The following is a 25,728-nucleotide window of genomic DNA, read 5'->3' as shown; positions in this document are numbered from 1 at the left end:
GACACACAGAGACACAGACACACACACAGACACACAGACACACAGACACACACACACACACACACACACAGACACACACACACAGACACACAGACACACACAGACACACAGACACACACAGAGACACAGACACACACAGACACACAGACACAGCAGCTCAGCAGTGAATACACAGGAGGGTCCAGGCATAGAGTTTTAATGTGTTTTATTTCAGGCAATGATGAAGAGGTCCAGGGGCAAAAATCAAAGACAAAGGAGGGTCTAGGGTATAAATCAGGATAGAGGGGGTGTAGGAGAGCATCAAGGATCCAGTAGTCTGAGGGCTCAGGGGTGGTACACAGGGAAGGGACCAATAGGGAGTGCAAGAAAGGCTAGGTGGAGACATAAACCAATGGGAAGACAGGGAAGGGAGAACCCCCTAGAACATGAACATATAAGGGTAAAAGAGGTAGAAAAGCCAAAGGGCCAATAGGGAGGACAGAACTGGGAGAAATTAACATAGTGCTGTGAGGCACCATGGGGGAAGCTTCTTTCCTGACCCTGAGCTGTGGGGAATGCCCGGAGTCTAAGGTGCATCTCTCCAGGGCATTGCTGTTGGCCTCTCCCCAGTCAGCTCACAGGTCTCCAAACACACACTGGAGTTGTCTGGGGCCGTTCATCATTTCTCTGCTCTCCAGCACTGAGGCAATGGACTCTGGCTACATCCCTGAGCTCGTGCCGATGGCAACCACCCCTGGCAATTGGGCTCCATGGAGCTGCTCTCAGGAAACCCCCAAGAGCTGGGGAGTGCCCCAAAACCACCTCAGAAATGTGAGATACCCCGGCATCTCTTCATGAACATGGAATATCCAAAAACTCAGTCCATAACGGCCTTCCCTTCCCTTCCCTTCCCTTCATCATCCCCAAACTTTGGCTGTCTTATTCCCGACCCCAGCCCACCTCCCCAGTCCCAACCCCAACCCTTCCCACCCCTCCTGGACATCAAGACATCCCTTCCAAGCTGTACTTCCCCCATTCCACAGCTCTCAAAACCCATCCCACCCATCCTGCCCCACTCAATGCTCATCTCACCCTCCTGATTTGCATTCCACTTTGCCCAATCCCTTTCAACCCCATTTCACCCCAAGGGGCTGTGGAATCGAGGAATTTTGGGGTGGGAGTGAGTAGTTTCAGTGGCATTGAGGTGACAGATCAAACCCTATTGTCTCTTTGAGTGCCAAGAAAGGGAGACAACTAAATCAAATACTCCCAAATTCTCCCAATTATTTCCCTGAATCCCAGATTCCTCTGAAACACAAGTAAAAAGTGAGGCTTTAGATGCCTTTGATGAATTTATTGATTTTGACCCCAATTTTCTCTGGTTTTGAGGGATGAAGATTAATCCAAAGAAAATTAAGGCCAAAAGAAAGGAACAACCAGCCCAGTGTCTTTCCAACATGGATCACCAGGAATGTGGGTCACCAGGGCTCTGACCAACGTGGGTCCTCCCATAGGGGATGAAACTGGAGTAGTGCACGAAGTTCTTCCTGCACTTGGGGCATTTGCAAGGCTTCCCTTACTGGTGATTCCATTGGTGTCTGGTCAAGTTAGAGCTCTGGGTGAAGCTCTTCCCACACTGGGAACACTCGTAGGGCCTCTCCCCAGTGTGGATGCGCCGGTGCCTGATGAGGTGGGAGTTGTACTTGAAGCCCTTCCCACAGTTGGGGCAGCGGAAGGGCCTCTCCTGGGTCTGAATCCGCTCATGCAGGAGGAGATGGGAGCTGGTCTGAAACCTCTTCCCACACTGGGAACACTCGTAGGGCCTCTCCCCAGTGTGGATGCGCCGGTGGGTGATGAGGTGGGAGTTGTACTTGAAGCCCTTCCCACAGTCGGGGCAGCGGAAGGGCCTCTCATCCGTGTGAATCCGCTCATGCAGGAGGAGATGGGAGCTGGTCCGAAACCTCTTCCCACACTGGGAACACTCGTAGGGCCTCTCCCCAGTGTGGATGCGTTGGTGCCTGATGAGGGCAGAGCTGCAGCTGAAGCCCTTCCCACACTCCCCACACTCGTAGGCCCATTCCCCAGTGTGGATCATCTGGTGGCGGATCAGGGTGCTGCTCTGCCTGAAGCACTTCCCACACTCCAAGCACTTGTAGGGCTTCTCCCCATCATGAAACTGCTCATGGACCACCGACTCTGAGCTCTGGCTGAAGCTCTGTCCACCTTCCTGGATCAGGATGGGTCTTTCCTCCTCAGAGCCCCCTGGGCTGGCTTTGGAGCCCCTCTTCCTGTAGAATCTCTGGGACTTGTCCTCCCCATTGGATTCCTGTGCCCTGCAGTCACTCGAAATGGCCTCTTCCACGAGGTTCTGCTGTGGGGATTTGTCCTCCCTGGTCTCCATCCTCAGCTCCTTCTCTGGGGGAGGAAGGACAAGGAGAGGATGGGATTTGCCTCCGTGCCAGAGGGAAGGGGAAGGAGATCCCCACAGCGCATCCCTGGCAGGACGGGTTTGGCAGCAGGGTTGTCCTGCAGCCGGGGGCTGTGCTGGGCTGGGAGATGGAGCAGGAGAGAGGGGAAAAGGGGCACTGACTTCCTCCTCACCTGCCTGGCTGTCCCGGGGCATTGTGTCAGTTTGAAAAGACAGGTGTCTGCTAAGGAAGGCAGGAGACTCCCTTAAATTGGAAAATGTTAATCCCTTCACTTGGAATTATAATTTTCAAAATAAAAGGCTGTCAAGCAAAATCTATGGGAATAGGAATAACAGTTCTTCAGTGGAAAAATTAAAAATAGAAATGCAGCAGTACTAAAAAATTACTTACAGAGTCAGAATATGGCCTGACACCCTGTGGGTCAGAGTGTTGTTAGCACTCCTGTTAAATGGTGGCTGCAGTGCTCCTGCAGTGACAGGTGTGGTTCTGTTGGAGCAGTGATCCTGTAGAAGGGTGCAGTTTTCCTCTGAAGGTCCAGTGGTGGTGCCGATCGGCCTGGTCTTCCAATGGGATCCCGTGGAGCTGACAGCTGCTCTTCTGGGAATCCTGTGGGAGAAGGCAGACTCCTGTTCACATCCTCAGATTATATTCAGGTAGGAATGCTTGGCTCCTCCCTCTGGGCGGAGCTTCTCACAATGGGATGATGGAATTTTTATCAGTGACACTCAATGACCCATTAACAGAAGATATCTCCCTGGAGGGAGGATTCCTTGTGGAAGAGATAAAGTAAACTGCTCAATTAACAGATGATAATTGCCCCACCTTTAACAGAGGGTAATTGAATACACACCCAGCTAAACCTGAGACACTGTTCCAGCCTTGGAAAGCAGGATTTGGTACCAGGACTTGTTATGGAATGCAACTCTGATTGAAGGCAGAGATAGAATCTCCAGAGCTTGCAGCCAGAAATGGACAGTTGTGTGATACTCATTTCAACATCTTCTCTTTTGGAATTATTGACTAATGATTATTTGCTTTGCCAATCTAATACTTCTGTAATTTTTTTGCAAATTTGCACTATCTAAATTACACTGTTCCTTAAGTTAAGTTGGTGTCTGTATCTTTGGTGCTGGCCCTGCCCACTGGTGAAACAGGGCCCCATCCTGCCTAAGTGTTGCCTGGAAAGACAAAAACCCTCACTCTAAATGTCCCCCCTTCCTCCTTGTTCCCCACACTTCATGCACTGATCATGATGTCCTATGCTCTGGGCTATCCCTGGGGTCAGCTGGGATCTCCTGTCCTTGCTGTGTCCCCTCCCAACCTCCCCCACACCCTCAGCCCCTCCCCAGAGTGGCTGAATGAGGGGCAGGACAGGCCTTGGTTCAGTGTGAGCTCAGCAAGAACGAAACCATCTCTGTGTGCTCAGCCCTGTGCTCAGCCCCCAGCCCCGGCATTTCCTCCACTGCAACCGTGGACCCCCCTTTCCCACCCCTCTGCCCCACGGCCGCCGCAGCACCGGCTGACAATAGAAGCAATTCTGTGGCAATTCCAAGTTTCATTGGTTCCTGCACAGCTCCAGCTCAGCTGCTGGCAGGTTCCAATTAAAGAAAAGTGCAAATTCGGCCCAATACAGATATTAAAAGGAAGGGGAAGCGTTTAGTAGCTGTCACAAAGGTGACAGGGATGAAGAGAATAATGATTCTCACATTTGGCAAAGAACCCAAGCCTGGGAATTCGGGAGTTATTTGGGAATTTAGCTACTTGAGCTGGCCTTCTTGTAGCACTTTAGGCAGCCTTGTGTTTTACACCATGGGGTGAATGAACCTTGTCAGTGTCACTGGTAACATTTGCTCGCTTTCCTCCAGTGATTTTAACAAACTTTTCAAGGAAGGACAACCAAATATTTTCTTTACACTCCAGGCCCACAACAGCCATTTTTCTCACCAGTTCTGCCATAGGTCGCTCAGAGGAAGCTGCATCAGAGTTTCCAAGAGTTCTTCCAGAGAGAACCACAACCTCCTCAGAGGAGGGAACCATGCTGTTGTCAATGGCACCTGGGGTCAAAGAACAGTGCCCTGAACTCACTGTGCCAAAAGAATTTTGCAATCTGGTTAAGAAAATTGTTAGAGAGATGCCTCTATCCAAATTAAGGTGCTAACGAGACCAAATCCTGGATTTTATTGAACAGTAAATGTGAGGTAGAGAGAGAGATGGAAAGAAAGAGAAAAGGGGGAAGAGCAAGGGAGTGACAGGGACAGAGACCTCCCCTGGGGCAGGGCAAGTGTGACATTGTCCCCTGTGTGTGTGGCCTTCCCGGGGTGGGGGTTTTACACCTGAGCCAGTTTGGGTAAGGGGGGTGGTGTTCACCCCCTGAGCAGGGATTCCCCCACTGTTTCAGGTTGCAGTGTAAGATGGAACCAAATGCATGTTTTCAATCCCCATCTTCATCAACTGCTATAAACAGGCGGGGCAGTGTTCTTTATCTCTTCCATGACTCAGCCCTGATAACGCCCTCCAGGGGAGATATCTGCTGTGAATGGGCCATTGAGTGTCACTGCAGGACTGATCAAATTCCATCATCCCATTGTGGGATGCTCTGCCCAGGGGGAGGATCCAAGCATTCCTACCTGGATATAAGCTGAGCCTTTCAACACCAGGAGCAGCTTGCCTACTGGATTCCCAGAGGACAAGAGCTCCAGAACCACCACTGGACCTTCAGAGGAAGACCAGACCCTTCTACAGGATCACTGCTTGGACAGAATCACGTTCATCACTCCCACAGGACTGCAGCCACCATTTAATGGGACTGCAGCCACCATCCTGATCAGCAACAGGGTGTCAGGTTATATCCTGACTCTGTCAGTTTAAGGCAGTGTATCTGTATCATTGCCTTGATCGAAATTTTCTTATTAAATTGTAATTCTGATTTAGACTCTCCCCCAGGTTTGCCTTCAATCCAGTACAAAAGACAATGTGTGCTCCCTTTGTTTTCTTCCCAAAATAGAATTTCCCATCTCCAAACCTTTGCCAGATGGAAGAGGAGGCTGCAAGGAAGAGGAAGAAACCTCGAGACACCCAGGCAGGTGAGGAGGAAGTCAGTGCTCCTTTGCCCCTCTCTCCTGCTCCATCTCCCAGCCCAGCACAGCCCCCGGCTGCAGGACAACCCTGCTGCCAACCCCGTCCTGCCAGGGATGCTTCTGGGGGATCTCCTTCCCCTTCCCTGTGGCACAGAGGCAAATCCCATCCTCTCCTTGTCCTTCCTCCCCCAGAGAAGGAGCTGAGGATGGAGACCAGAGAGGACAAATCCCCACAGCAGAACCTCGTGGAAGAGGCTGTTTTGAGCAACTCTAGTGCACAGGAATCCAACAGGGAAGAAAAGCCACAGAGATCCCAGAGGAGGAGGGGCTGCAAACCCAGCCCAGGGGGCTCTGAGGAGGAAAGACCCACCCTGAGCCAGGAAGGTGGACAGAGCTTCAGCCAGAGCTCAGAGCTGGTGGTCCATGAGCAGCTTCATGATGGGGAGAAGCCCTACAAGTGCTTGGAGTGTGGGAAGTGCTTCAGGCAGAGCAGCACCCTGAACCGCCACCAGATGATCCACACTGGGGAATGGCCCTACGAGTGTGGGGAGTGTGGGAAGGGCTTCAGCTGCAGCTCTGCCCTCATCAGGCACCAACGCATCCACACCAGGAAGAGGCCCTACGAGTGTCCCGAGTGTCAGAAGAGGTTTCAGACCAGCTCCAATCTTCTGCTGCACCAGTGGATTCACACAGAGGAGAGGCCCTTCTGCTGCCCCGACTGCGGGAAGGGCTTCAAGCAAAACTCCCACCTCATCACCCACCGGTACATCCACACTGGGGAGAGGCCCTACGAGTGTGGGAATTGTGGGATGAGCTTCAGCCGTAACTCTCACTTGACCAGACACCAACGGAAGCACCAGTGAGGGAAGCCCTGCAAATGCCCCAGCTGCAGGAAGAGTTTTGTGCACTGCTCCAGCATCATCCCCCATTGGAGGTCCCACGTTGGAAAGAGAACTGGTTATCTACATTCCCTGTGATCCATGCTGGGAAGACACCTGTCCCTTTTCCTGCCCCTGCCAATGACATGATGTGGGTCCAAGGTTATGAGGGTCTGGCCTTGGCTGTGTCATTACATTCACTCCTAGTTCAGGTCATTGCCAGGGGCAGGAAAGAGACTCTCTCTGTCTGCCGTGAGGAGAAGGGTGTCATTTCCAGGCAGGGGGAAATACATGACTAGGAAGAGACAGTCGGTGGTGTTGTAGTTTTCCCTGCAAAAAGTTTTTCTTATCCCTTCTGTTATCCATGTTGTTGTTGTTCCTGTTTGTTCCATATCTGGTTGCTGTTCCCAGTAAATGTTTTTATCCCAGCCCTGGATCTTTGCCTTTTGTGCTTTCCATGGGAGGCGGGAGGGCAGCGAGGGCAGCGCGGTTTTAGCGGGAGCAGGAAATTGGGGAATCCCATTCCTAAACCCCAGCCCATGGAAACCGAGCATCCCAGCTGGTGCCAGCCCTGGTGGCCATGGCAGCAGCCTTGGGAGCGGGTCCCTGGCTGGGGCTGTGGGAACCTCTTCCCTCTGGTGCCCAGGGACAGGAGTGGAGGGAACGGCTGCAGCTGAGTCGGGGCAGGCTCAGGTTGGATGTCAGGAAAAGGTTTTTGCCCAGAGGCTGCTGGGGCCCTGGCCAGGCTCCCCAGGGCAGGGTCCCAGCTCCAGGGCTCTCTGAGCTGCAGCAGCGTTTGGCCAGCGCTGCCAGCCCCAGGCTGGCATTGTTGGGGTGTCCTGTGCAGGGCCAGCAGTTGGACTGGAGGAGCCTGATGGGTCCCTCCCAGCTCCGCCAATTCTGTGCTTCTGGGATCCCATGAACCTGGGGATGGGACTGGAAATGGTTGCCATGGCAACAGGCTCTGGCTGCAGGCCTGAGCTTGTGTCCATGGCAACCACCCCTTGGATGGGGTCTCTATGGAGCTGCCAAGGGACTGAGCATAGCAACAGGGGGCTGGTGATGGTTGCCATGGAAACTGAGCATAGCAACAGGGGGCTGGTGATGGTTTCCATGGAAACTGAGCATAGCAACAGGATCCTGGTGATGGTTGCCTGCTAAGGATCAGATTTGTCACAGGCCCTCACAGGGGCTCCATGGGGACTTTCCAAGAGTCTCCAGGCTGTTCCAGAGCTGGAATGTCACAGGCACAGACAGGGGCTCCATGGAGACCTCCCAGGGCTTTCTGGGGATGGTAAAGAGCCCTGTGGTCAGAGGCAGTCACAGCCATTCCATGGTGACATCCCAGGGCACCTTGGGCTGCAAAGGCACCGATCTGTCACAGGCACTCACGGGGGCTCCACGGTGACATCCCAGGAGTCCCCAGGCTGCCAAAGAGCCGGGATGTCCCAGACACTCACAGGGGTTCCTGTCATGGCCACAGTGGGAGCTTCAGGCCAAGTTATTAGAGAAGCTCCTGTTGGGTCACAAGGTGCAGAAAAGGATCCCCAATAGCCCCCCACAGATCCCCAAATGTCACCATTGAATCAGTGTTCTGTGCTTTCTGTCCAATGGAAAAGAACCATCCTTATCCTCCAGGTGTCCATGTCTGAAATGGGGGTTCCACTTCTAAAATTCTGTATATCCAAGGGTTGCTCCCAGGCACAATCTGCCAATACCATGAAGTCTGGCTGGCCTTGGCCTCTGGTGGGTGCCCCTGCAACACTGGGGCTGGGTTCTTCCCTTCCCATGGAGATCACTGGGACACTGTGGGGACCTCATGGAACCAAGGGGATCATTGTGGCACCACTGGAGCCCATGGAACCAATGGGCCATGGTGACACAGTGGGGCTTCATGGAACCCAGAGACCATTATGGCTCTGTGGGGCCTGATGGAACCATGGAGACCATTGGGACCCTTCAGGGCCTGGTGTCACCAAGGGGGCATTATGGCACCTCAGGGCCTCAGGGAAGCGAGGGACCATTGGGACACTGTGGGGCCTGATGGAACCGAGGGAACATGGAACAAACCTGGCTGGTTTGGCCTCCCAGGTGTCCCCTGAGAGGTCTGGCTGATATTGGAATGTCAAGGGCTGCCTCTCATCAGCTCCTGGAAAACTGGGGCTCTGTCCTTTTCTTGCTATGGAAAACAACCGTCCCCCTTTTCAGATGCCCATTGCCAAAATTGGAGCTCTCCCTAAAATAATTCCTATATGCAAGGATATCACTCAGAACAAAATCCTGCTTGCTCTGGCTGGCCTTGGCTTCTGGTGGCCATTTCTCATCTACCCCTGAGACACTGGGGCTCTGTTCCCTCCTTCCTATGGAAAAGAACTGGCTTTCATGTCCAGGGACCATGGCCAAAATTAGAATTTGGCCTCTCAATTCTGTATATCCAAGGACTGATCCCAGACAAAAGTAGCCAGGACAGAAAGGTCAGGCTGGCCCTGTCCTCTGGTGATTTTCTTAGACACTGAGCTGAATGTTTTCATTTGAAAACACCTTGGGTAGGGCCCAGAGATTTCCCAAGGAGGTATTTTAAAACCTCAGGCACATGAGCACTACATATGGACAAAGGAGCTCTGTGCTCTGTGCTGTTGTGGTGGTTTTGCATCACAGAAGTCATGTTCTAAGAGAAGCTGCTAGCAGTTTCCTCCATGTCTGACAAAAGACCAATCATTAATTAACTTTGAGAAATGACAATCTGTTAAACCATGAAGGAAACTGTACACGCCTCTGTGAAGACACATGTTAAAGACGGGAAAGCCTGGGAGGGTCTCTTTCCCTTCTGGCTGGCACAGAGGTAACAAGGCTGACCCGGCCCCATCTCAGCCAGGCCGGGCTGGGCGGCTCCTGCCGTGGGGCCGGGCCCCATCCCAGGGACCCCGCCAGGCCCCATCGGCTGCCGGGCAGGGCAGGGGAGGCCGCGGGGCCGAGGCCGGGCCGGGCCATGGCTGCAGTTGGGAACATCTGGGCACTGCTGAGCCCTGCCCCGCCGCCAGCCCGGGCCCGGCCAGGATCCGCCGGGCCCCAGGAGCAGCCCCGGGCCGGGCCGGCTCGGCCAAGATTCTGCCACCCTTGGGGTTCAGCCACAAGCTCCGGGCAGGGGCAGGAGAAGCCATCGGCCCCCGGCCGTGCTGCTGCTGCTGTGCTCTGGCCTGGCTGCTGAGATCCTGGCCCTGCCCCAGCGCGGCCCATCCTGACACAGCCCCAGCGCAGCCGCTGCAGAAACCTCCATCGTAAAACAGCACCAAGCCCGACCGGGGTCACGGAACCATCTGCAGGCCCCTGGTGAGATGTGAACTCTTTCAGTGCTTCCATCCTCCCTCCAGTGAGAGAAAAGGACAAAGTGCAGGCACACAGAGGAGCAACATGAAGACACCGAGGTCAGTGAAGGGGAAGTTGAGTCCCAGATGGGAAGGATGAGGAGATGCCTTGATCTTGGGGCTGAAATCCTCTTGTCAAGCTATGGGGAAGGATGTAATTAATATATCAGACTCTCTTTTTCCCTATAATCCATTTAAAATATGAGGAGATGACTTGTTCTGCAAAAACCTCCATGCTAAAGAAAGCAAATATTGAAGTAGCTGTGATCCCATGAAAAGTTTAAACAGAGAAAGAGAGAAGAGTGATGAGACTCTGTGCCCTCATGGAGAGAAGAAGAAGATCTCTGCTCCTAGAGATGAAGATGATTTCAGAAATAGATGAAGAGAATCTTTGCTCTTCAACAGCTCATCTTTAAACTCATACCCCATAAGTTGACATGGCCCATAAACACAGCTGTGGGAAAAGCTGTGAAAAATGGAAGGGGCTTCCAATTGCAGATTTTCCAGGCAGCTGCTATTCATGGGAATTGAGAGCCACAAGTGAACTTTTTTCTTATGGAGAAGTCTCCATAGCATGAAAGAGAGACTCCTCTCCCTAAGTGAACTGAAGAAAGACTGTTCTAGATGGTGTAAACTGACTGAAAATTTCAGATTTTGTCTCCTTGCATTGTCAGTAAGAAAGAAAAGGTTGTAGGGAGAGGAGAAGTGTTCAGGTTCTTATTACTCTTTCTTCTATTTACTGGTAATACACTTTTCTATATACCCTTTTAAAATTTTGAGCCTACTTTGCCCTTCTCCTAATCCTGTCTCACAGCAGGAAATGAGTAAATATATTCCAGGGAGTGCAATGGTAAATTAGCCAACACTGATCCCACTGAACTAATAGATAAATTGGCTGAGAAATCTCAAATTAACAAACCAAAATCACTCCAGATACATTCCTGATAAACTGCATTAGAGCAGAGGGAAATCAAGGCAGAGCCATGGTTTGTCAGGACTTGCTGCATCCTGATGAGCCCTGTGGTGCATTTGGAGCTGAGCCCTTGAACCTCAGGGCCTGAGAGGAGATTGCACAAACCTTTCCAGGAGTCAAAGTCAGAAGAAAACCCCAAAGTGTCTCAAAGCATGAATGGGTCCAACTGAGGTCCATCCCCAACACAGGCTCCTCATGGACTCCTTAGAGGAGAGAATTGGAGGCCAGGATTGGCCAAAAACCTCTGAGAGTCTCAATGTGGAAAGGAAATTCCAAACTACCTTAAAAAATTTGAGAAGCTCAAAGCATTACTGAGCAGCACTGAGTGTCAGCACAAAGCCCTCAAGGGACTCATTAAAGCAGATAATTGGGGCCATGATTGCACAAACCTCTCCCAGAGTCTGTATCAAAAGGAAAAAACAAAATACCTTCAAATAACTGAAGTACCCTGAAGCATTAATGAGCCCCACTGAGTGTTGTTACTGACAAAGCCTCTCCAGGGACTAATTACAGCAGATAATTGGAGGCCATGATTGCACAGACCTCTCAGAGACTCCAAGGCAAAAGCCAAACCCCAAGTCCTTTGAAAAACCTGCAGTCCCTGCAGGGAGCATGAAGGAGCCCCCAGGGCCATTGCTGAGCAAGGCTCCCCAGGGACTCCTTGCAGCAGATCCTTGAGGCCACTGGGATGGGGGCTAGGGGGGGATGCTGAGGGCAGCACAAGGGGCTGACAGTGCCCAGCCTGGCTGGGGCTGGGCCAGGAGGCCCCAGGGCCTCAGGACAAGGTGTCTCCTCCCAGCCCTTGCTGGCACAGACCCTGCTGTGGCCCAGGGCACCAAGACTTGGCTTCTCCTTGTCCCCACCTGTCATCACTGCCTGCAGTTCTCTGCTCTGCCTGGGGCGTGGGGACACTTGCTCAGTCGTGTCCCTCACTGGGAGCCATTAAAAGTCCAAGAAACTTTGGAGTTGGATTCTGACTTGGAGTTCTGGAGAAGTTTCTTCAGCTGCCTCTCAGGGACTGATGTTGAGGGCCTGAGCACAAAGCCCCAAAGGCTCATTAAAGTCCTTGTGCTGTGTCTGTGCTGCTGAGCTGGGCTGGGCTCCTGGCCCAGAGGCAGCTCCTGGTCACCAAGAAGAGCTTCAAAAGCACATTTCTCTTGATGAGCAGCTCTTGTGCCAGCCCAGCAGGGCTGGGGCACTGCCTGCAGCCAGCCCGGGCACAGCCCAGAGGCACAGAGGGCTTAAACTGAGCCTGGGCTGGGAGCACAGAGCAGAGCTCACTCAGGGCTCACTAGAGCAGAAATCAGCCCAGGTTTGAAGCAGTAATTCCCTGGCTGTGGGAAGAGAAGCTGCTGTTCCTGCAGGGATCCCCTGGAGCTGGCTCATCCCAGAGCTTTTAGGACCTTTCAGGAGGACTCTCAGGGCTGCTCCAGGGCAGGGCTGTGGCCCTAGGGCAGGGCTGGCTTTCCCTGCTGCCCCAGCCCAGGCACAGCCCAAGGCAGCTCCTGTTGCCAGGCTCTGCTGCAGGGCTGAGCAGCCGGGGCTGCAGCCAGGGGTGCCCAGGGCTGTCCTGCAGAGCAGGGTCCTGCAGCCCAGGGCGCTGTGCTGGGGCAGGGACTCTGCTGCCTGCCAGGGACAGCTCTCAGCCGGCCCGGGGAGCTGCTCCCAGCGCTGGGGAGAAGCTCTGGGGGGAAGGAGCCGCCCTGAGCAGGGCAGGGGCTGCTGCTGAGAGGGGCTGGGTGGGGCAGGGCTGCTCCCAGCTCCAGACCAGCCTGGGCACTGCTCCGGAGGGCACTTCCCAAAGAAGGTAAGCCTGGCATTGCTGGAAAGATCGGGAGCTTTCCTGAGAGTGTTTTCAATTTCCTTCTTGGAGAAGGATGGGAAAGTTGGGGTGTTGGCAAAAAGATTTTTGCTTTTTACACATTTTTGATATATTCATAGCTCTGTAAATTACTATTATATAGTTATAAATCTACAATCCTTACTTAACACTACTAAATTTTTATTAACTATATTAACTACTCTTATATACTTATATAATTATAATCCTTAATTAACTCTAGTACATTTCCTAACCATTATCTTAGATTTTAGAACAATAAGCTGAGTGTCTAAATACATTCCTGAAATACTGTCTTATCAGTCTTATTATCAAATAGTCCTATTATCAGGAAGAGAACCTACAAAACCATTTTTTTAATTGACCAGATAAATGAGCAGTCATAACAAAAAGTGAAGGCAAAGAAGCCTTTGGACCTACTCCAATGGGTTGAGCCAGGGTGTGTAACTGGGGCAACTGAATCTGCTATTGGATGTTCCTGTTAAATATCCTAATTAATCAACCTTAATAAATTGTTGAAATCGGGGGCTGGGTGTGCCCCATCCACACTGGGACACCAATTTATGTCTGGTTTTTACTTTACTGTTCTAACACTGTTGCAAGGGTTTGGTTTTTTTTTTTCTCTTTTGATTGTAGACAACAAGGGGATGAGAGAAGCTGAACAGGAATTGTAATCAGATACTCACAGAACATTCTGAGTTGAAAGGCACACACAGGATCACCAAAGGAATGTTGGAGCATTTACAGAGAGTCCAGAACTGTAACTTTGGGTGGTCAGTGTCTCTGCTGGGAGTCTCCCAAAGGGCCCTCAGCCACTCCTCAGCCCTGCACAGCAGCAGCATCACCTTTGCAGGGCCCAGCAGGGCTCTCCTGAGCTGCCCTTGCCCAGCTGCACACAGAGCCTGCCCCAGCCAGGGCCCTGCACACAGGCAGGTTTCTGTAGGGCCCCAGCCAGGGCACACAGGCTGGGATGGGCTCTGTGAGCGCTGGCAGGGACAAGGCTCCTCTCAGGAGGGAATGTCCAGGCCCAGGGAGATGCTCAGGGAAGCAGAGGGGGCTGAAGAGAGCAGAGCTGGGGCAGGAGGGCACTGTTGGTGTGTGGGAGGTGCCGGGCACAGCTGGGCACGGGAACACTGTCCTGAGTGCCCGGCTGTCTCTGCCCTGCCCTCTCAGGCACAGCACCACAACATCTGCTCTTGGTTCTGCACTGCCCTGACATTGGCACTGTTATCTGCTGCTCTCAGGGAGGCTCTGGCATCTGCAGCAGCTGAGTCAGGCACTGCCCTTGGCATTCCTGCCAGGCAGGGCTGTCCATGGGAATGGGGAGTCCAAGCTTCCCTGGCACCTGTGGGGCTGTGGGCAAAGCAGTCCATGGGAAAGGGGAATGAGCTGAGCCCCCTCCCTGAGATCCCATCATGGGCACAGCCAGGGATCTCCTTGCTGTGCCCTGCCAGGCTCTGAGCTGCCCTCCTGGGTGCAAATCTGTGCCAGAGCCTCTGGGAGTTCCCTGAATGTCCCACGGGCAAGGGCAGAGCTGCCACAGCTGAGGAAATGCTGCTGGGTTTGCCCAGGGAGCCGTGAGTGTCCTTGGCACAAGGTGGTGCTGAGACCTTGCCCAGAGACCTCGAGAGAGGGTGAGACATTCAGGGATCCCTCTGCTCTGGGCAGGGTCTGGTTTATCCCAGCGTGACCCGGGAGTGTGACTGTGCTCTGATTGAAGCCAAAGGTGCAAAGCCAGGGCAGTTGGGAACAAGCCCATCCAGCCCCTCACCTTCCCTCAGCCACAGGGAATCCTTTGCCTCTCCCATCTCTCAGTGGCAAACTCTGAGTGCAGCAGAAATGCTGGGGATTTCTGTCCTCAGAGAGCCAGGAATGATGTGTGGGTAGGAAAAGGATTCCTTAAACCAGCTCCTGCCATCCATGTCCTATAGGACTGTGAGTGCAGATGCTACCAAGACTTTCTTCATTAGGAGTGATTCCTATGACAAATACTGAATATCCAGCCTTGTTCTTCTGCCACATGGCCACAAACCCAGGGCAGTGGGGGGGGGGATGGCTCCTCAAGAGCCCCCACGCACAGGCCTGGCTGCTCCTGGCACACTCATCCAGAACAACTGGAGCTCAGGCAGGCACCTGGGTGAAGGTTTACCCAGAGCAGGAACAAGGGTGGGTGAGTCCCAGCGGGACAGTCTGCAGGGAATGGCCCAGGTTTGGCTCAAAGTAGCCTCTGCTGACTTGTGACTGTCCTTTCTTCATGAACAGGTGCCCACGTGCAGGCCCAGCAAATGTCCAACAGCAGCTCCATCGGGCACTTCCTCCTGCTGGCATTGGCAGACACGCGGCAGCTGCAGCTCCTGCACTTCTGCCTCTTGCTGGGCATCTCCCTGGCTGCCCTCCTGGGCAACGGCCTCATCATCAGCGCCGTAGCCTGCGGCCACCACCTGCACACGCCCATGTTCTTCTTCCTGCTCAACCTGGCCCTCACTGACCTGGGCTCCATCTGCACCACTGTCCCCAAAGCCATGCACAATTCCCTCTGGGACACCAGCAACATCTCCTACACTGCATGTGCTGCACAGCTCTTTTTCTTTCTCTTCTTCATTTCAACAGAGTTTTATCTGCTGACCATCATGTGCTACGACCGCTACGTGTCCATCTGCAAACCCCTGCACTACGGGACCCTCGTGGGCAGCAGAGCTTGTGCCCACATGGCAGCAGCTGCCTGGGCCAGTGCCTTTCTCAATGCTCTCATGCACACGGCCAATACATTTTCCCTGCCCCTGTGCCATGGCAATGCCCTGGGCCAGTTCTTCTGTGAAATCCCACAGATCCTCAAGCTCTCCTGCTCACACTCCTACATCAGGGAACTTGGGCTTCTTGCTGTTAGTGTGTGTTTAAATTTCGGTTCTTTTGTGTTCATTGTTTTCTCCTATGTGCAGATCTTCAGGGCTGTGCTGAGGATCCCCTCTGAGCAGGGACGGCACAAAGCCTTTTCCACCTGCCTCCCTCACCTGGCCGTGCTCTCTCTGTTCCTCAGCACTGGTACATTTGCCTACGTGAAGCCCCCTTCCCTGTCCTCCCCATCGCTGGATCTGGTCCTGTCAGTTCCGTACTCAGTGGTGCCTCCAGCCCTGAACCCCCTCATCTACAGCCTGAGGAACCAGGAGCTCAAGGCTGCAGTGTGGAGACTGACGACTGGATGCTTTCAGAAACATTAAACTGCTGGTCAATCTCTGCAAATCACTTGCAATAAAAGTCATCTTTGATACTTCTTGTTGATTTAATTTTGAGGGTTCTTTTTCTGTCTTTTACTTTTGTTCATATTGTCCACAAAGAAATATGATTGGTTTTGCCATTTCCCATTTTGTTTCTCACCACCTTCCCTGTGCCCCCAGACTGTGGCAATGAGGGGCTGCGTTCTTGGTGCCTTTAAATGAACTAAAGGATCTCCCAGCAGAGTTTTCTGCAGAGATGCCCTTGTGTTGCCTTCTCTGGAGCTGCAGCAGCAATGTCTGTGTGCAGAGCTGGGGCAGATCAGTGCTGGCCCAGCAGCTGTGCCCAGCAGCAGCAGCAGCACTTGGTGTTGCCAGTGCTGCTGGCGTGGCCCTGCCCCGCTGCCCTGGTGGCCCTGGTGTTGCTGCAGGGCCTGAGTGCTCTCGGGGCCGGGCACAGCCCTGGGGGTGGCAGTGCCGGGGCTACAGCAGGGACAGGCCATGGGCACTGCTGGGACAGCGCTGGCACCTCAGGCCAGGCCCTGGGGGCTCCAGGATCCTTGCCCAGGCTCTCTCAAGAACACGGCCAGGCCAATGCTCAGCACAGAAACCCCCGTGAGCAGCCCCAGGCTGGCCGTGGGCAGGCTGGGGGCAAACAGCATGGCTGGGGCTCTGCAAGGGCCCTGGGCCAGACGGGAAGGAGCAGCAGAGCAGGGGCTGATCCATGCCCAGTGCGCTGCACAGCCCAGGGCAGCGTCCCAGAGCGTCCTCATGCAGCTGCCAACAACATCCCCCCTCTGCAGCCCTGGCCTCTCCCCCAGCTCACACAGGTGCCCCATCCTTGCAGGCACACACACGGCAGCACTGGCTCAGCAGCCCCTGTTTGCATTGCACACAGCAGGGCCAGCATCCCCATGCTGTTGCTGTGGGGACATGCACCTGAGGGAGCACAAATGCCATCAGCCCCTGGGGCCAGCAAGGGCTGCGGGACACCAGGGAAACCACTCAGCTTTGTCCTGGCCTCTGCAGTCAGCCAGAAAGTTTGTTCCCATCAGCTGGGAGTTTCCTGTGCCACTGCAGACGCTGTTGCTCAGAGCCAGGGCTGCCTGGCAGCCACCCCCAAACTAACCTGACCATTTCCATGCCTTCACCTTTGCTTTCTTTACTCTTCTCTGGTTCAGATTTCTTCCTCTTGCCCATCCCTGTTCCCTCCCCTGCAAACAGCCCATGTCTTCCCTGCTCCTGCTGGCCACACCATTCTTGATCCAGTCCAGGAGCCATTGGCCTTCTTGGCCACCTGGGCACACTGCTGCCTCATGTCCAGCCTGCTGTCCATCAGTCCCTGCAGGTCCCTTTCTGCCTGGCTGCTCTCCAGCCACTCTGTCCCCAGCCTGTAGCACTGCAGGGGCTGTTGTGGCCAAAGTGCAGGACCCGGCACTTGGACTTGTTAAACCTCACCTTGTTGGATTTGGGCCCTGGATCCAGCCTGTCCAGGGCCCTGTGCAGAGCCCTCCTACCCTCCAGCAGATCCACACTCACAGCCAGCTTGGTGTCATCTGCAAATTTGCTGCTGCTGATGGACTCAATTCCCTCATCCAGATCATCAATGCAGTTATTGAAATCCACGCTGGCTGGCTCTGATCCCTGGGCCATCCTGTGGGTGCCCTGTGATGGCACTCAAGGTGATCTGTTCCATAACCTTGCCAGGCACCCAGGTCAGGCTGACAGGCCTGGAGTTCCCCAGCTCCTCCTTCCAGCCCTTCCTGGGCATGGGCTCACACTGGCACCTCCAGTGCTCTGGGCCCTCCCTGCTGAGCCAGGACTGATGGTAAATGATGGAGAGCAGCTTGGGGAGCTCATCCACAGCTCCCTCATCCCCCTGGGATGGATCCCATCAGATCCCATAGACCTGTGAGCATCTGAGTGGCTCAGCAGGTCAGCAGCTGCTTCCTCCTGGATTCCAGGGGGCTGTTCTGCTCCCTGTGCCCATCTACCAGCTCAGGAGAACATTTGTCCTGAGGAAAACCTGTCCTAATACTGAAAAAATATACTTGAGACAAACAAGGTGTTAAGTAGCTCAGACTTTTCTTTATCTTTTCTTACTATATTCTCCACTGCATCCAACAACCAGTAGATGTTCTTCTCCTACTTTTTGCTATAAATTTTTATAAAAACTCTTTTTTTTCCTTACAGAAACCACCAGATTAAGTTCTAATTGAACTTTGACTTCTATAATTTTCTTTCTGTATAACCTAAGGACATCCTTAAACACTTCCTGAGTTTCTGGTCCTTTTTCCCTCCGAGTTCTCACAAAATCTCCATGTGGAGCCAGGACAGTCATTTTCCTCTCCATCTCATCTTTTGCCATCCTGGGACAGGCTGCTCCTTCCTCCTTTAGATTACTATATTGAAGCTTGTCCATTCGTCCTGGACCTCTTTGTTCTTAAGGTCTGTTTCCCTTAAAATAAATCAGGACCTGATTTGGTACTCCCCAAATCTGCATCCTGAATAGGCCAAAGTCTGCCCTTCCTATTTCCAGTCCAGAAGTTCTGTTTCTGTCCCTCCTTCTTTCAGAGAACATTGAAAACTTGATTATTTCATGGTCACTGTGCTCCAGGCAGCCTCTGAGCCCCACATCTGCCCCAGCCCTTCTCTGTTTATGAACAGCAGCAGACAGAGCTTTCCTTGGCAGTGGGAGTGTTACCTAAAACTCGTTAAAAAAAGAAAACTCCTTAACACCAGTGTAGCATTAAGAAGCAGCATTCTTTATTCAGCTGGATGCACGGGGGAGAGCTCCTCCCAAAGCCCTGCATGCTGAGTACAGGAAAGTTTCTGTTTATTTTCTGTATTTTGCTCACATATTCATTGATTATCCTGGACTAAACATACATATGATAATCATTTCCCCAAAATCATTAACATATTCCCCCTTACCTTTACCCAAGTGTTCCTCTGTCCTGGGGGTCTCTCTGGTGGTCCCTGGTGGTCATGGACCCCAATGTTCCAGTGGGCCTGGCTGAGCTGGCAGGACCCTGAGGCTGCTGAACTTCCAGTTCCCCTTCTCACACAATGGGCCTTGTGTGGTTTCCATAGGCCTGGGGATGTGGAGAACAAGCTCCAGGTGTCAGCTCACCTGGTGGAGACAATTGATCATCTGGTAACATGAGGTCACACAGTAGGCTGTGACATCACAGGGCAGACATATGACATCACAGAGCAGACTATGACATCACAGAGTTGGCTGTGACATCAGAGATCAGCTGTGTGACATTACAGAAGGGGCTGTGCCATCACAGAGCCAGCTGTGACATCCCAGAGGGGCTGTGTGCCATCCCAGCAGGGCTGTGTCAGGTCACTGGGTTGGTCACTCGGCCCCAGCTCCCCCTCACAGTTTCTCCCAACAAGTCCAATGCTCTCCATGCCCAGCGGGGTCCCTGTCCCCCGGGATCCCCCTGGCCCACCTGGAGCCACAGCCTCCACCAAAGGATGTTCCACAGGATCCACCCCAGAGCCTGACATGGGGACAAGGGGCCAGGGCTGTGTGACCAGGACAGCAAGGACGGGGATTATCCAGGTCACTGTGGCCTGGGTTGGGTTGCCCAGGGCAGGAAAGATGTCTGGCAGCTGGAGCAGGGTCTGGGAAGGGCCTCCAAGGTGGGGCTGGAGCCCCTGGGCTGTGAGCAGAGGGTGAGGGAGCTGGGCTTGTCCAGCCCAGAGCAGGGAAGGCTGAGGGGCTCCTCATCCCAGCCTGGCAGTGCCAGCGAGGAGGGGATGGAGAACACAGAGCCAGGCTCTTCACCGGGGGCCTGGTGGGAGACAAAAGCCAATGGGTGGAAGGGGAAAGAGGGGAGATCAGCCAGGACAGGAGGAGATGAAATGAGTCAGGCTGGTTTCAGCATTTCCTCAACACCAAGAGCAGCCTGTCCTCCCTTCTCCATCCACCACTGACAGCTTTGCAAATCAGGAATTGTTGGAGCTGTTTCGCCCCCACTCCAGGATGAGCATCCTGATACAAGAACTTAATTGTTTTTATATCTGTCACGGAACAATGGTTGTCAAAAATTAATTTTAGTATGAAAATCACTTGTGGGTGGTGGACTCATCAGGCACTGCTGGGAAGTTGCACATAGCTCAGGGAAGAGAATGATTGTTACTAAATTGTGTCCTGTTCAACCATGGTCTGTTGGCCATGAAGAGAAACTTTCTGTGCCTCTGAGTCTCACCAGTTCCTGACCCCCAAAGGACACAAACCTGATGAGTTGTGGTCCCCACTCCAGTGGTGGCACTTGCACCTCCCTCCATAGCCAGAGCAGAGCTCCCTTGTCCCAGAGAGTCCCTGGCAATGCAGGGATGAAGGAAACAGGACAGGCTGTGGGGATCAGGTGCAGGGCATGGACAGGGAGAGGAATGACTTTTGCATTTGATTGAGCTGTGCCTTCCCTTGGATTTGTTGGCTGACAAGAAATGAACATCCCTCTGTGTCTCGGGCAGCTCCTTCTCCAAGGAAAGCAGGTGGGACTTGGAGCCAGGGAGCTGAAAGCTGCAGGTGCAGCCTGGGCTGGAGGGAGCTCAGATTTGCACAAGGCTGCTCTGAGTGCCAGGGCATGGATGGGGGAAATAGTGGGGTGGGGGTAGGGAGAGAGTCTGATTGATTGTCAGCCATGAAGGGACTTGATTCTCATATCCATTCAAACGGCACGAGGAGGTACTTGGATTCAGTATCAATTGGAGATTGCACACATCAATGAATTACCAGTAAAAAACCAATGAATTACAAGATCTAAAAATATTTACTTGCTGTCTTTTTAAATATAGCGTATTCACATTGAATAGGCTTCTGAAATGTGTTGAATTAACCACAAAAGATTTGAACACTTAAATCAAATGATTCCCAGAGGCTTGGCTTGTTAAGTTGTTCTGAATGTTCATGAGCCCTGGGACACTGAATTCCTGCCCTGAAGCGCTGAAGGCTGAACAAGCCTCTGGAGCAGTAAAATTCAGCAGCAGCCTCCAAGTTGCTGAGGATGTCAGCAGCCCCCACTGAAGCCATCCCTGCCCAGAGACCGTGGGGGAATGGGCAGACAAGGAGAGCGTCCCTGGGGCTGGGGCAGCACAACTCAGAGGCATCAGTGGCTCCAGCTGGGCAATGGAGTGTGGAATGTGGCTGGGGAAGCCCTGCCTGGGCTGGGTCAAGCAGGACACACAAGCCCTGACTCCCATCCCCCAAACAACTCTCTCAAAGAGACATTTAAAAGGAATTACAATTGTTTGTGCCCTGTGAGTTGGATGCACTGGAGAAATACCAACAAGAGATTCCCAGGAGCTCAAAACAACAAAACCGCCTTTACTGGCAACTTTAGAAAATCAGTAAAACTTTAGCAAAAGTTTTAAAATTATACTCAATCAACAAAAAACACTTTTCAAAGCATTTTTTTGCCCCATTCAATGTCACAACTCTAAGCCTGTTCAATTTAAAGTTAATCAAAATTTGCATGACGACAGAAATAGAAGAAGACACAGAGAGAGCTAAAGACAGAAAAGATACAGAGAAGCACACACACAAGTACCAACTCCTGGATTCCAGTGGTGTTCAGATGGAAATTCCAAGAGGATGCAGGGTCAAGATGTGTGCTTGCCTCGTGGTCAGCCCCTGAAATACCCCTTGGTCTCCCTGGGCCCTTCCCCCGGGTGGGACTTGGGCGCATTTGGTACCTCAGGAGCTGGGCTGGGGGCTGCAGAGGTGGCTGTGGAGCATTGCCTGTGCTGTGCCAGGGACTGGCAGACACTGCTGGGCTTGGATGGAGGATCTGGGGGGATTGGGGTTCCAGGGCAGGGCAGGGCTGGACCTTCCTCCCCCAAACACAAAATCCTTTGAGCCACAATCTCCTTCAGTCTGTCACAACAAGCAGTGTTGGCCGTGAAATCCCAATTCTGGCTATGGGCACCGGGCCAAGAAGGGCAGTTCTTTTCCATAGGAAGGAAAGCACAGAGCTCCAGTGTTTGGAAGGCAGGTGAGAGCCTCACTAGGCCAAGGCCATCCAGACTTGTCAGAAATTACATATTTTGTCTGGGAGCTATCTTTAGATGTAGGGAATTTTGGAGGTGGAACTCCAATCTCGGCCATGGGCACCTGGAGAAGCAGGACAGCTCTTTCCCATGGGAAGGAAAGCTCAGAACCATCCCCAGTGTTTTGGGGACAGATGGGAGGTGACCCTTGTAAAACCAATGCAAGACAGACTTGTCCTGGCAATATTCCTGTGGGAACAATCCCTGGACATAAGGAAATTTGGAGGTGAAATCCCAGTTCTGGCCATGGGTGCCTGGAGGAGAAGGAGAGTTCTTTTCCATTGGGAAGGAAAGCACAGAGCCCCAGTGTTTCAGCAACAGATGAGAAGAGACCCTCAACATTCCAGGGTCATTTGGACCAGTCAGGCAGTCAACGGGAGGCCAGACCAGCCAGACTTGTTCCATGTTCCCTTGCTTCTATGAGGTCCTGCAGTATCCCCATGGTCCCCTTGGTTCCATGGGGCCCCGCAGTGTCCCAGTGGTGCTTTGATTCCATGGGGTCCAGCATTGTCACAATGGACCCTTGGTTCAATGGGGTCCCACAGTGTCACAATGGCTCCTAGGTTCCAGAAGGCCCTGCAGTGTCACAGTGGTCCCAAAAATTCCATGAGGCCTTGCAGTGTCACAATGGTCTCCGTGCTTCCACCGGCCCCAAAATGTCACGGGACTCCTCTGTTCCATAAGCCCTGCAATGTCACAATGGAACTTTGGACCCTGGGAGTTTGCAGTGTCACAATGGTCTCCTTTGGCTCCACAGTGTCACAATGGTCCACTGATGACACAAGGCCCCACAATGTCACCCTGGAGCTTTGGTTCCATGGAGCCCTGCAGTGTCACAAAGGCCTCTCGGTTTCACCAGGCCCCACAGTATCACAATGGTCCTCTTGGTTGTGTGGGGACCCCCAGGGTCACAATGGTCTCCCTGTTTCCATGAGGCCTGACAGTGTCACAATGCTTTGCCTATTCCATTAACCGACATAGCACCACAATGGTCTCCGTGATTCCATGGTGCCCCTCAGTGTCACAATGGTCTCCTTGGTGCCATGAGGCTATGTAGTGTCCTAATGGTCTCCCCATGCTTCCATGAGGCCTTGCAATGTCACAGTGGACCCTTGGCACCATTGTGAGACCATGTGGTCTTGCAGTGTCACAATGGCCCCTTGGTTCCATGATACCCCAAAGCGTCACAATGGTCTCCACGGTTCCATGAGGCCCTGTGGTGTCACAATGGACCCTTGGTTTGATGGGGCCTCTCAGTGACATAATGATCCCTTGATGTCACAGGGCCCCACAGTGTCACAATGGTCCCTTGGTCTCACAGGGCCTCACAGTGTCACAATGGCCCCTACATTCCATGGGCCCTGTGCTGCTGCATTCCCCCCTCCCCTTCTCAGGCCACCCTGCCAGCTGAGAAATGCTCCTTGGGCCTGGGCCTTGGCCAACAGCCCCTGGGCTCAGCTCCTCTGCAGCTCATCACAAACACTGTCTGCTCCAGACACTGCTGCTGCCCACCCAGCTCCTGCTTTCTGGAGGAGCAGCCCTGGGAGCTCTTTCTGTTCCCTCCGTGGCACAACATCCCTGTTCTCACCCCGCCAAAGAAAGCTGTTGGTGCCAAGTGTGGCCAGGATGACTTAACCTTACCTACATTGCCTATAGGTAAGGTTAAGTCACAAGGTCTAAGTGAATCTAAACACTGCTAAGAGTTGTTGTTTTCTTAAGTTGTTATGTGTAATATAAGTTATAAGCTAAGTTAAATACTGTTAAATGTTAATCCTCTGTTAAATTGCAAAGTCATAGGTTATAAGTCAGATTAAATCCTGCTAAATGCTGTTTTTTGCTAAATTGTGAGATTGAAGGTATCAGTTAAGGTTAAGGTATAAGTTAAGTCCTGTTAAGTTTGAGCTCTGTTAATTGTTTAGGCCATATTCCTTTTATCCTTGCCCCTACTGTCCTTTTGTGTCACACACACACAGGGACAGTTCTCAGCTCATTTCTGGTTTGATTGCCTGAATTTGGTTTCGTTTTGTTGTTGCTTTGTTACCTTGGTGTGCCTGAAGTGTCTAGTCAGGAGCAGAGTGACTCTTGCCAAGGAACTTTGTGCTGCTGTTGCTTAATATTAAATCTGGTTTTTGCTGATCCCTTGCTGGGGATTTTTTCAGCGCTCTCAAGGCCTCGTTGGTATCAGGGTGAAGGAGCCCTGGCCCAGGCTCTGGCCCTGGAGGACACGGGGACCCTGCCAGGGGGTCCCTGTCCCCCTGTGCCACCCCCAGGGCCCCGGCCCCCCGGCCCCGTGTCAGGCTCTGGGGTCGATCTCATGGAACATCCTCTGGGGGAGGCTGCGGGGCCAGGAGCGGGGGGACCCGGGGGGACAGGGGACCCCACTGTGCACGAGCAGGGTTGGACTGCTCTGGGGGGAACTGTGAGGGGGGCCGGGGCAGAGTGACCTCCCCAGGGACCTCACACAGCCCCTGTGATGTCACACAGTCCCCTGTGATGTCACATAGCCATCCCCTGATATCACACAACATCCTGTGACATCACAGCCCACCCTGGTATGTCACACAGCACCCTTGTGATGTCACAGAAATAGCTGATATCATAAATCTATAGTGTGATGTCACAGAATACTCTGTGATGTCACAAAGTCACCCTGTGATGTCACAGTCTGATCTGTGATGTCACAGCCTGCTGTATGATGTTACAAAGCCACCCTGTGATGTCACAACCCACTCTCTGAGGTCACAGAGACACCCTCTATTATGGCAAGATCTGCTCTATGGCCTCACACTATGATGTCACAGACAGCTGTATGATGTTACAATCCCCTCAGTGATGTCACAAAACCTGCTCTGTGATGTCATACTGACACTGTGTAATGTCACAGCACGCTATTCAAAGTGCCACACAGCACTTTGACCTCACAGCCTGCGCTATGATGTCATACAGCCATGTCATGATGTCACAGCCTGCTCTGTGATGTCACACAGTTCCCTCTATGATGCTGTAGCTGCTCAGTGACCTCACACAACAAACTCTGTGATGTCATAGCCCAATCTGTGACCTCACAAAGCCCACTCTGTGCTGTCACACAGCCCCTTGCTGACATCCCAGCTGCTCTGTGCCTCCACGACACAGCCACAGAGGAGCTGCTGTGATACAGCCCCCTCTGAGACATGCCACAGCCCCTGCCAGTGCTGAGCCCCTGGGAGCTCAGTCTGTGCCCTGCTGGTGTCCCTGAGGGGCCCTGGCAGTGCCCCAGCCCTGCTGGGCTGTGCACAGGAGCTGCTCCTGGCCAGAGCTGTCTCTCTGCAGCTCTGCTGCCCTTGCCAGGAGCTGCCTCTGGGCAAGGAGCCCGGCCCAACTCAGCAGCACAGACACAGCACAAGGACTTTAATGACCCTCTGGGGCTTTGGTGCTCTTTGCATCAGACTCAGTCCCTCAGAGTGTGCTCAAAGAACTTCTCAGGGACTCAAAAAGAGGCTGAAACAATGAAGTTTCTCGTACTTTATATAGATCCTTCTGAGGGACAGGACTGAGAAAGTGTCCCCAGGTTCCAGGTAGAGCAGAACACTGGTGGCAGTGATGACAGGTGGGGACAAGCAAGGCAAAGGTGTCTCTGGTGCTGAGCAAACCTGCGCCTCTGTCCCTGCAGGCTGTCGGCATCCCCCGCCTGCCCCACCTGGCTGGCCCCTTCCTTTGCTGGCAGCTCTGCCTCCTGCCTGCCTCTGCCTGCCCACACAAAGCCTTGGGCTGCTCCAGGCTCCTGCTGGGGCATGTGTTGCACCACAGCCCTGCCCTGGCAGGGAAATTCCTTTCTCTTGGTGCCCACTCTGGGCCTCCCCAGCTGTCCTTGGTGCTATTTTGTCTTCTACAGGCTCATTCCTACTAGGAAGAAAAGCTCCAGCCTCT

The 25,728-nt window shown here is 53.1% G+C and overlaps 2 protein-coding genes across 2 annotated transcripts in view; one reads left to right on the top strand and one right to left on the bottom strand.

The window, feature by feature from the left end:
• Positions 1-25,728, bottom strand: part of LOC143693007 (uncharacterized) — a 244,343-nt gene that overhangs the window by 169,507 nt on the left and 49,108 nt on the right. Inside the window, exons 4-5 of the mRNA XM_077173091.1 lie at positions 6,990-6,996; positions 1,644-2,140 (exon numbers count right to left, since the gene is read on the bottom strand). Of these exons, the coding sequence (XP_077029206.1) occupies positions 1,644-2,140; positions 6,990-6,996 (504 nt within the window). The remainder of the gene's footprint in view (positions 1-1,643; positions 2,141-6,989; positions 6,997-25,728) is intronic.
• LOC129123762 (olfactory receptor 14J1-like) lies at positions 14,827-15,759 on the top strand. The gene has a single exon (XM_054638368.2). The coding sequence runs from the start codon at positions 14,827-14,829 to the stop codon at positions 15,757-15,759; it is 933 nt and encodes a 310-aa protein (XP_054494343.2).

The sequence above is a fragment of the Agelaius phoeniceus genome, unplaced genomic scaffold (genome assembly GCF_051311805.1).
Source record: "Agelaius phoeniceus isolate bAgePho1 unplaced genomic scaffold, bAgePho1.hap1 Scaffold_113, whole genome shotgun sequence".
Lineage (NCBI taxonomy): Eukaryota > Metazoa > Chordata > Aves > Passeriformes > Icteridae > Agelaius > Agelaius phoeniceus.
The sequence above is the reverse complement of the archived record's forward strand: the minus strand, read 5'-3'. Positions and strand labels throughout refer to the sequence as shown.

What these genes read in the sequence shown, in the direction of transcription:
- LOC129123762 (XM_054638368.2), top strand. Translation starts at nt 14,827, where the DNA reads ATGTCCAACAGCAGCTCCATCGGGCACTTCCTCCTGCTGGCATTGGCA.